Source organism: Stegastes partitus, unplaced genomic scaffold (genome assembly GCF_000690725.1).
Source record: "Stegastes partitus isolate 25-593 unplaced genomic scaffold, Stegastes_partitus-1.0.2 Scaffold247, whole genome shotgun sequence".
In the NCBI taxonomy this organism is placed as follows: domain Eukaryota; kingdom Metazoa; phylum Chordata; class Actinopteri; family Pomacentridae; genus Stegastes; species Stegastes partitus.
In genome coordinates this window covers 608,105-619,398 of record NW_007577978.1, presented here as the reverse complement: position 1 = coordinate 619,398, position 11,294 = coordinate 608,105, and the positions used below count along the sequence as shown (strand labels likewise).

The 11,294-nt window shown below is 41.8% G+C and overlaps 1 protein-coding gene across 1 annotated transcript in view; it reads right to left on the bottom strand.

The window, feature by feature from the left end:
• Positions 1–1,418: 1,418 nt before the first annotated feature.
• Positions 1,419–11,294, bottom strand: part of LOC103357324 (protein phosphatase 1H-like) — a gene marked incomplete at its 3' end in the record, with an annotated part of 27,633 nt that continues 17,757 nt past the window's right edge. The window contains exons 3-6 of the mRNA XM_008281839.1: positions 8,908–9,279; positions 4,880–4,992; positions 4,601–4,685; positions 1,419–1,537 (exon numbers count right to left, since the gene is read on the bottom strand). Coding sequence (XP_008280061.1) covers positions 1,419–1,537; positions 4,601–4,685; positions 4,880–4,992; positions 8,908–9,279 — 689 coding nt within the window. The remainder of the gene's footprint in view (positions 1,538–4,600; positions 4,686–4,879; positions 4,993–8,907; positions 9,280–11,294) is intronic.

Genomic DNA, 11,294 nt, shown 5'->3' with positions numbered 1-11,294 from the left:
AATAAAGACATTTTCACCATAATTTGGTGCTGAAAATTCACCAGAATGCAGGAAAAGTGTTCCTGTTATTATCATATTAATGTGATGCAATAATGAAGTGATTTCTTTGCATATATATTTTATAAATGAGACATGTCGAATGAAGTGATTTTGATGAAATGTCACAGGTTTAAGCTTCGATGTTTTTTTTCCCAGACGAAATTGAAAGTCACATGTGATTAGTTCAAATGCTGTCGGAAAGGTGAAAACTTTTCTTTTTTCTGTTCTTACCGCTCTGGTATTTGTCTTCTTGGCAATTTTCACCAAATAACAATACATGTCAAATCTATTGGTGAATTTGGGGCATTAGAAAGTTATGTTGTCCAAATTGTTGTTTAACTTATTACGTTAATTTTTGCTAACGGCACTTGAATGTGTGTTCATATATGTATATATGTACACCAGTATCTGCCACATGTCTATGTATTATGTAAGTTAGATGCAGCAGGAGCCCAAGAAAAATGTCCCTAATGAGGCAATAAAGTACATAAAGTGTTCCAGGTAAACAGAACGAATGCTAATGTTGCTGTGTATCTGCTGGATGTGCAAATAAGCAACTAACAAGTCTGCTAGTTTAAATGGTGATTAGGGTTGCATTTGCCTCTTGTCCACCAAATGATTTTATGCAGAAACAAACGTCTCAACGGCATCGAAAACTACAGTTATTCAATCTGTGCTGGGAAAAATAAACGCGTCTATTCACGATATGCACAAAACATTCACAAAATGACTCCAAATAACTTCTTTTCTTGGCCGCGAAGAGAACCGCAACAGCGGCGGCGCATCCTGGCTGGCACATTTCTTGCTCCTGTGGGGCGGCCTCATTGTGAAATATACATCACACACTACAATAGGCACAGCACTGTATGTGCCTGTGTGTGTGTGTGTCAGTGAGTGAGTGTCAGTAAAAGCACATCTCATTACTGGCTTTCACTGCAGCCACAGTCGAGCAGCATGGTGCCTCGCTAACCCACATAACATTGCACAAACAGGACCATCCCTGCTGTATCATTATATCATATCAGGTTAGGCTGCTCCCTCATTAGCTCTCTGCTGGTCTCTTCAGCCCCCACTGTATAGAAGAGCATAAGCAGCAGTAAAGGGGGGGGGGGATCAGGGAATGACTTGCAGGAGTAGAAACTCACACCACAGTGCGGAAAAACAAATTTCTCCACATTATTATGTTATTTAATATGGATGCAGCTGGAGAGCGCTGGGGGTTTGCGATCCCAGAACATTAGCGGCTTTCGTTTCTAATCACCATTTCAACGGTATAAATCATGGAAATACGGGCATTTCTGGGGATGCAGGTGGTCTTTAAGTGCTCGGTGAGAATCGTGTGAGAAAGAGGGAAACAAAAAAAGGTAGGAGGTACGTACCATCCGTTCATGGTGAAGTCCCTGTAGAGCATCCTCTTGCCCACCTCCTTCCTCTGAACTCTCCGGGGGAATTCCAGGTGCGTGAACTCATTCCCCAACAGGTGAGGCTGCATGAAGCCCTGGAGGACAATGTTTGAGTCAGTCAGGCGGCTAAATGTGCAGCAGATTTGCAGATCAAGTGACAGTTTGCCCACTCAATCAGAATCAGAAGGTTTTACTGCCACATGCAAGGACTTTCTGTTTTGGTGCGTAACAGTCAGCAAAATTTTAAAAAGTGTTGCCAGCAAGTGTTACAGACAAATAAGAAGCAGTGTTACAAGTCAAATTAGCAGCAAGAAATACCTCCAGTGTGCAGGAATGTGCAAATTAATTGCCTGAGAATGTGCAAAGTCACATAGTGTGTAATTTAAACAGCTTGAAATGTGCGAAAAGATAATAATTATCTTGTCGGGGCAGAAGGAAATGAAGGGCTAAGGCGAAGTAGTGATATTACTGGTCAACATTTAACATGAAATACAGCATAAAACGCTATTAAAGACAAAGATATGTTAAAAAAAAAACACCCTTTTCCGTGTTCTGACGGACAAAATATGACATTTCCATGTTACCATGCCGACATCGAGGTATCTGCGATGAGCTGAAACTGATTTACGTCGAAGGAAAAAATAACTAAAAGCCCCAACTTTCCTCAGCAGCTACTGAAAGCAACAGTAATGAGCTTTTTCATGGCCTGAGCAAAACAGAATCTGCTTCCTCTAATTTTTGCCTTTGACACACATTCATTCCTTTCATTCATCAACCCAAAATGAGACGCTGAAGCGCACAAACATGAGTCACCGCTGGCTGCCATTGTCTATAAAAAGGTCAATCACTGACAGCTATTCTGAGCCGACAAGCTCCTCTGAGCATCCACACGTCGGCGGATTTGCTCTGTTCAACAGCCTCCGTAGGAAACTGATGGGATAGAAGTGTCTTGCTGATCGTGCTGCTTGTGAGCGCGAACGCAGCGGTCAGCAGTTCTCGGCTGGCCGACGTGAGCAGGGTCAGTTCAGGTGGATCTGGGCTGTTTGTACGGAGAATCAAGACAATGTGGTTTTGTTTTGCATAACTTAGGAGGTATATTTGTCTGAAGATATGACGTCACGCAGCATTATGCTTCCAAAAGCAGGTACATAAACACTCCATCCATCTGTGCAGTGGGGCTGCAGCCTGGTCCAGCTGACTCTAGTGGGGTACGTTCAGGACAGGCGACGAAAAGGCTGAATGTCCATCCTAAAGCTGAGGCACTAAACGCTCACAGGTTGAACTTGCTTGAGCGTGTGAGCTTGTGAGGACGCAAAATGGTATTAAAAGGACACTAACTTAACAAAAAAAAAAAAATTACAGCATTTATACATTTTAAAACTACCAAAAGTAAAGCCGAAAACAAGTAAAAAATTTGACTGAAACTACAAATGGTCCTACAAATGTGCAATAAAGAACCATCCATCCATCCATCCATTATCTATACACTGCTTAACCCTCACTAGGGTCATGGGGGGCTGGAGTCTATCCCAGCTGACTCAGGGTGAAGGCAGGGGACACCCTGGACAGGTCACCAGTCTATCACAGGGCTACACTTAGAGACAGACAACCAAGCACACTTACATTCACACCTACAGACAATTTAGAATCACTAATTAACCTCAACATGTTTTTGGACTCTGTGGGAGGAAGCCGGAGAACCTGGAGAGAACCCACGCTGCACGGGGAGAACATGGAGACTCCATGTAGAAAGATCCCAGTGCCCCCACCGGGACTCGAACCGGCGACCTTCTTGCTGCGAGGCCAACTGCACCATGTTGCAGCCCGCAATAAAGAACCACAACAGTTAAATGCCGTCATATTAACTTCCTAGTGGGGTTTTTCCAACGGACACCACCTGTGCTTGGTTTGTGTACATTTTGTGGAGGGCAGGACAATCATGTTTATACCACAGGTGTAAAATACATCGATCTGAATGGATGCATGCATGTTGCTTTTGCACCTACAAGTCCAGGTTAAGTCAGACTTTGTTAGTTGCTACCAAGTTGGTTCTAACTGACAGAAAGTATTTTGTTGAAATATACAGTTTAAACACTGAATATAAGTGAAGGTTTACTCAAAAATCCAGCTTTAATGGAAATGTTTTCAGTTTTGTTTTGTTTTTTATTTCATAATGAAATCTCCTCATAGAAAGGCAAAACAAACTTTTGCACTTAAACATGAGAAATGTGGCATTTTATACAGGTTTGTTTTGTTCTTTTCAAAAACATTCAATAGTTTTTCATTTTTTCTTATGTTTATGATTTCATTCAAATAGTTAAGAGTTTAGGAATGCATTTAGTGAAACCAAACTTTAGTTTCCATTTATGAGTTGACAGTATAAATGTAATTGATTATGTTATTGGACATGTATCCATTCATATTGATCGCAGGCCCCTAAATTGAATGGAAACAAAATCCTTCTGTGGCAGACTTTGTAATATTGACAAATCTTCTATCACTATTTAAACAATTGATATAAACATATTGTGATGAAACGTGTGACTTACACCTCCAGTTTCTACGTCAACCATTTTAAACTAAGTCCCTCAGCAAAGTCCGTAGATGTTCACACTCAGAAAAGGTGCATCATCGGTTCAAGAAGTCTGCATCAGAGCCTTCATGCACTTGACAAGACGCTTCATTGGGATTAGGCCACGACATTCAACCACGTACTCTCACAACGATGGCAAATTTATAAGAACTACAACTCACGGAGAAAGCAGCGTGATTGCTGAAAGCGGCCACAGCTTGATGGCTGTGGCTGCCACTTGTACTGGAGGAACCTAAGACCAGGTGAACACCACACTAAACTAATATTAACTTGAATGTACAATTCCTGAAAAACTTGCAGTGCGATTGCTTAAATTTGCTGCAGCTTGCTTGCAGTTGTTGCCCCTTGAACTGGAGGAACCAAACCCAAGAACACCACACAGATCAGAACCTTCTTAATAACCAGAAGGTGCAACTCCTGGAACAACTGCAGGGTGATTGCTGAAAGCTGCTGCCACTTGTACGGGAGGAACCTGGCAACAAAATAAGCAGACAACACGCTCCACCACCTCAACCACACTGGCTGTATCTGTACGTAAAAAACGATGTGTTTGTTGTTTTCTTACCAGGAATTGGAGACGCTGTCGCTCTGACTCTGGCGTGAACTCTGTTGACACGGGAATGATGTCATTGTTTCTGATAATGATAGCCCTGCAGACAAACACAAGGGTTGGATAAACATCGCACATGTAACCTGACATTTAGAAGAACATGCAGCTCTGTCGGGTGAAGCCTCGGCATGTTCCTGTACCTCCATTATACGCCTTGGGGTCCCCAGGGTGTACTACGGTGCAATTATCAACCCCTCCCTTGCACCCTTCCATCTGAAACACAACCACACATACCTGCTGTCACCTGCGTTCCCGACGTATAGTTTTCCGAGCAGGTAGACCACGGTGAGGGCCGTGCAGCCTCCTGTGATGTTGTAAACTTGCTTCTCCCGTTCAATCTGGGCATCCTGAGGACGAGGGAAACACACGAGACAGTTTTAGTAATCATAAAGAGAGAAACACGGTGTAAGAAGACAATCCAAAAGAACTTCCAAGCAAAAAAAAAAAGCCTCCCACCTCCTCCCACGTGTGACAGTTAAATTTAAGAAATGTCAACAGAGTTACAATTCCACACTGCGAGCAGCCCACATAGGCAGAAGGAGAAGAGAGGCAGAAAATAATCAGCAAGAGATTGAAGAGAATCTGATCAACTTTTCAGAAAGACAGACGAAGTGTAGGCAACCGCTTTAGACTATTGATTGGTTTAACCTGAACCTCTTGTCGGCCTCCTGTCAGTAAACAAGAACTTGTTGTTCCTGAACGTTGCAGGCGGCGGCAGGTCTGCATCTCCACTTCATCAGGTTCACATGCAGAATCTTAAGCAACTTAAGGACATTTCATCATGCCTATGTGCTATATTTAAACTGCTCCTTTTTCATGCATTAAAAGTTGCCTGCCAAGGAAAAAAAAAAATCAGGTTTTTTTCCCACATTCTGCAGACAGAGCTTCCTGAGGAGCAGCTTTTTCCTGCAGGCTTTAAATGGTGAATCTTTTTTTTTTCTTCTTCCCCCCTCTGCAGAGGCCACAGCTTTAACTGATGCAGTGATAATCTCAAACAAAGGATGTCAAATCAAGTGTAAGAGTGCCGCTTTTCACTGGGGGGAAGGTTAGTTTGGGGGGCTGATCTTAAAAAAAAAGCTTTCAGAGGGATTTTTTTTCTTATATTTGGCTTTAGTTGCTTTCTGTTGCCATCTAGTGGTTAAACTGTGCAAACGTTGGCTTATAAAAGATCTCTTTTTCAAAAGCAGTGATAACAAATCGCACAACTGAAGCGTATAAAAGTATCTGTTTTCTTTTTGATAGCATATGGATGGCAGATTTCTGTACAAACTAAAAAGCGTCTGGTGTCATAAAAGTAAAATGCCCTGTAGCTGTTTTAAAGAGAAACTCAAGCTTTAATTAAAAAGCTTATTATTCGGGGCATATTTATCAAATGCTGCCTTTGAACTAAGACAGAGGGACAGAAATCAACAGCCTAATGTGTATGGTTGAGTGGCGTTTTCACCCAGGAGCCATCATTTCACGGGCCAACTCTCTGGCGCCAGATGCCAATTTGTCTAAATAAGCTGTAAACAGAGACGCTAAAGGTTACGGTCTTAAAATACTCTCCGAGTGCAGCTGTGCGTTTGTTTGTGCCGTTTTTCTGTCCTCGGGTCAGAATATCAGCGTGTAAGTCCAGCGTATTATGACAGCCAACGCAGCGCCGCCTTCATCTTTTGACACCAGCTTTGGTTTGTTGGTGCCATTTGTCAGTAGCCGTGCTTACATATCTGCTTGAAATCCCTCCCAATGTGGACTGCTGCACGATGAGAGTGTTGCTTGACAAATGTGTTTTTTTAAAAACCACTGTGAGATAATTTGAAGTCTCTTTGCGCAAATCCAACAGCTCTATTATTATACAGTGGAAAGACTCGAGGATGAAGAGGTGACGGACAGCAGGATGAACAGAGGGGGGACAAATTAAAGGAAAAACCGAAATGCCAACAGGACAGCTGGAGATGTGGTGACCGTGCCGTAGCATACGATTCACATCGTTTTCATCAAACCATCCACTGCCCCCTAATCCTCTACGGAGAGAACGATCTAGTGAAATCCATCCATCCATTATCTATACACCGCTTAATCCTCACTAGGGTTGCGGGGGGCTGGAGTCTATCCCAGCTGACTCAGGGTGAAGACAGGGGACACCCTGGACAGGTCGCCAGTCTATCACAGGGCTACACTTAGAGACAGACAACCAAGCACACTCACATTCACACCTATGGACAATTTAGAATCACCAGTTAACCTCAACATGTTTTGGACTGTGTGGGAGGAAGCTGGAGAACCTGGAGAGAACCCACGCTGGAGAATATGCAAACTCCACGAGACACGCAGAAAGATTCCGGTGCCCCCACCGGGACGCGAACCGGCAACCTTCTTGCTGCGAGGCAACAGTACTAACCAATCTAGCAAAATCCCCCCCAAAATACAACAACATGGAACATGGTGATGCTGAAAAACTGGAAGAGATTGTGGAAATAACCAATGTAAACATCTGTAAAATAATGATATGTGTAGTGGGATTAAACTCAGTAAAACTCATTTTACGGTCACACACTGTGAACGAACGCGTTGCTATTCACATTAATATATATTTACTTTCTCCTTCCAAATAACAACAAATATCTGGAAAATAATGAGATGTTTGGTGATTTAAATAGTCAAAAACGATATAAATGTGTTTTCTGTTAACATGTAAATTAATGTTTTTAGTGTGATTTTACTGGTATCTTTCTTACTGCTTTCTATTCCACTGTATTTATCCGACACTTTCAAAGTTAGGTTTTTACACAATGTATTCTGTAACAAGCTTTTAGAATAAAACACACGGTTTAAGATCAAATCAGTGTGTTTCCAACATTCTTACAAAAAGCAGTGTTTTGATGCAGCCACCAAATAGTGATTTTTTTCCCCTTTCTATTTGTCACAGTTTCATTTCAATAAATATTCAAATGATCCAGCATCTTCCCACAATCGAAGATGAAAGAAAAAGTTCAAAACTGAAAACAGAATTTTGTATCAGAGCTTCTTTCTTCTTTCATTAATCATCTGATTGAGCTGCTGTCCCTTTATATAAAGTAGTTTAGCAGCAGATAAAACATCCATCCATCCATTATCTATACACCGCTTAATCCTCACTAGGGTCATGGGGGGCTGGAGTCTATCCCAGCTGAATCAGGGTGAAGGCAGAGGACACCCTGGACAGGTCACCAGTCTATCACAGGGCTACACTTAGAGACAGACAACCAAGCACACTCACATTCACACCTACGGACAATTTAGAATCACCAATTAACCTCAACATGTTTCTGGACTGTGTGGGAGGAAGCTGGAGAACCCGGAGAGAACCCACGCTGTACGGGGAGAACATGACTCCATGCAGAAAGATCCTGGGTGTCCTCGCGAACCGGCGACCTTCTTGCTGCGAGGCAACAGTGCTAACCACCGTTCCACCTTGCAGCCCGCAGATAAAACAGTAAGACGCTTCTCAGACGCAGTCATGCTTCAGGATTATTAATCTAATGTTGTCATATGTAACAATAAATCAGTCAGAGGAACCAAAATGGTGCTTTTACTTTAACACTGTCACTACATTTTGCTGCCTATATATTTCTATTTAAGCTTGATTTTTACATGCAATGGAGTGTTTTTCCAGTCTTGTATTTCATAAAGTTAAAGGATCTGAATTCTTCTCTCACCACTGAGCTAGTTCACATAAATCATAAAACTTTGGCTGTACTGCATATTTACAGACAGTAAACTAAAAAATGAGCCTTGTTTAATTTCAAGAAAAGTGCTTTAAAACTACAAAATTCCTAAATAAAAGAAGAGAGAGCTCTGAATGAATAACAGGCAATTAGAATCAAGGAATAAAAGCAATCTCATTCCAAATTGTCAAATTTCCTCCACATTTCTAAACAGGACAAAAGACTCGTCATCGCAGGAAAACACAGCGCTGGCGTCGCTAACGACATGAACAATGGTGTCCCCGAAAGCTAATTATTAATGTTATTAACTGCACCTTTTCCTCTGTAAGGCTGTCTGCTGGAAAATAAAACACAAGTGCAAATAGCTTTGGGGTGGAGCGGAGGAAGGAAGAGCGTGGGCGGTGAAGATGCTGATAGTGGAGCGATGACAGGTTCTCCCATAACTGCGAGGCCAAACAAGTGACCCCCGCAGGAGGATAACGAACACTCTCCTGCATCTTCGCCTCTCTGCAGCCCCCCAATCCTGACAGTAATGAGTCCTGACAGCGCGAGCGCTCGTCACCCATCCCTCACCATCTCCTTGAAGGCGTTCTCTATGGCTCCGATCACCAGGCTCTCGTGCTGGATCTTCTTCTCGGTGAAGAAGCGAGGCGGCGGCGGGGTGCTGCAGGGGGAGCCCGGGGCGCCGGCGGCCCCTCGCAGGGAGGCGGCCCGGGTCAGGGCTCGGTGAGGGCCGGGGGTGTTTCCCTGGAGGAAGGGGTTCACGTCGGGCTCCTCTCCAAGCACGGTGGGAGGGGGGCAGGCGAGGTTGCGCAAGATCTCTATGACGGCCTGAAGCTGGCAGGCGATGTGGTGCTGCAGCAGGCGGGCGGCGACGACCGCGGCGCCCGAACCGGCGTGACCGTCGAACAGCGCCCAGTAGTGGAAGACGAGGCCCTCGCCGTCCTGCAGACAGGTGGAAAGTTCAAGTTAGAGGAAGCTGAACATAATCACATTAAAACATGACAGAAGGACAAAATGATAAAGGGATTATATCCAGAGTTTCATCCACCGACTGAGTGTAAGAGGATCAAGCTGAACTCAACAGCGAGGTTTGGTTCCCAACACTTTACATCTGGGTTCATTCCACATGTTTCTACAGACACCATCTGACCAGGGTTTCTACACCGAGACCCTCAGAACCCTGAAACCCGGTTCAAAAAGCCTGTCATCTCTTAAAAAGAAACAAATTGCCAAACTGACACCATATAAAGATTTTCTACTTTTTTTAAAACTGATGTGCGGTTCTTTCAGGAGAATTCACCAAATTAAAGCTTAAAATCTTGATTTTTCCTTAAAATAAAGTTTTTTTCTACATGTCTTATTTAAAAACCTGTCAAAAATACACCTAATTTTGTAAAAAAATAAAAAATTATAAAATAAAAAATAGAAAATAAAAAAACCTGTAACTATGAGTCACTGTTAAAATGTGATTTTTTTTTTTTTTTACTAAAAGACAAAAAGATTTATAGCAATTTTATTTAATTTTTAGTCATTCCACAAATATTTTTAAAATTTATTTAATTGATGAAACTGTTAAATTCATCTACCATAATATATATATATATGGAAAACTATATACAATCAGTGACCCTTAACTAAAAAAAACAACAACAAAAAAGCATTGGTTCTGTAATTTTACATAGATTTGTTAGTTAAATGAGAAACATCTTTAATTACAGAAATCTTTAATGACTAGTAATTGATCAAAATGCAGTTTTTTATCATTATATATATAATTTATAATTACATCTATCTATATATCTGTACATATGTAATTCTGATATAGGTAATTTAATGTTCATACACATGTAAAAATCCTTTATTCAATATTTAAAAGCCAGAATGAACACATAACCTGATGTACAATTAGGATAAAAATGTGTTTTTATTATGGAAAATTATTGTGCTTTTTTCTGAAATTGTTATTTTATATTATTTTACAATATTTGTTGTGTCTGCTGCTGCAATATTACCATTTTTTTCACAGCTTCCCCCCCCCCAGTGCATATAAATGACTTCACTTCCTACAGGTGGAGGGTAGAACTGAACATGACTTGGCATGTTTGTGTTTAACATACCGGATGTCACTGCCTTGATTGTCCAGTCTGAAACACTGCACGTGCTTAATACACAGCGCCTCATACACATTGCTTTGTAATATGTGTGTGTCGATTCTCATCCAGGTCGAGATAATCCGAGGTGCTTAAGTCGACGTCTTTCTGCTTAAGCGCCTCGGAACGCTGCCTGGTACCGGTTTCAGCCAAAAGAAAGACCAACTTCCATCTGCTCCGAGCATCCCGGCCACAAGAAAATATAGGTATACATGTTGTCTCTGTTATTTTGATTGGATTTTTTTTGATAATTATTTTGAGATTTTAGACTGTAATTTCAGAAAAAATTGATTTTAGTGTCAGTTAAGGCCTTATTTTTTAAATTTAACTCAATGACTCTGGAGACTTTTTTAGGGTCTGTAGTAACTCTGAAACACCCAACTCCCATTTCCTGTCCAAAAACATCCGTCGAATAATAAACCACTCCCAGAATATATAAAATGTACTTCACTCCGTCGCGGAAAAATCATTTTCCTTATGATGATTGTGTATTTGAGCTGTTGCAGAGTTTATAATACAAACAGAACAGGGGCTGAAATACTACAAATTAGCTAAATAATATGAGAGAAAATATGTTTAAAAAAAAAAACAACCCAAAAACCTCAAAGTCATTACACCCCACTCAGCTGCTGACATTTGAGGAAATCTCAATGACTAACGCTGCTGGCTGAACGTGTTGTACGGTGAGTCATCGGAGAGGAGGAACCCAGGAGAAAACACCATGACTCACTCAGTCCAACAGAGTCGAGGAGCTCCAGAGGTCAAACCTCGTCTCTTCGTTCCCCTGTTTGCAGAGAAACTGTCTCG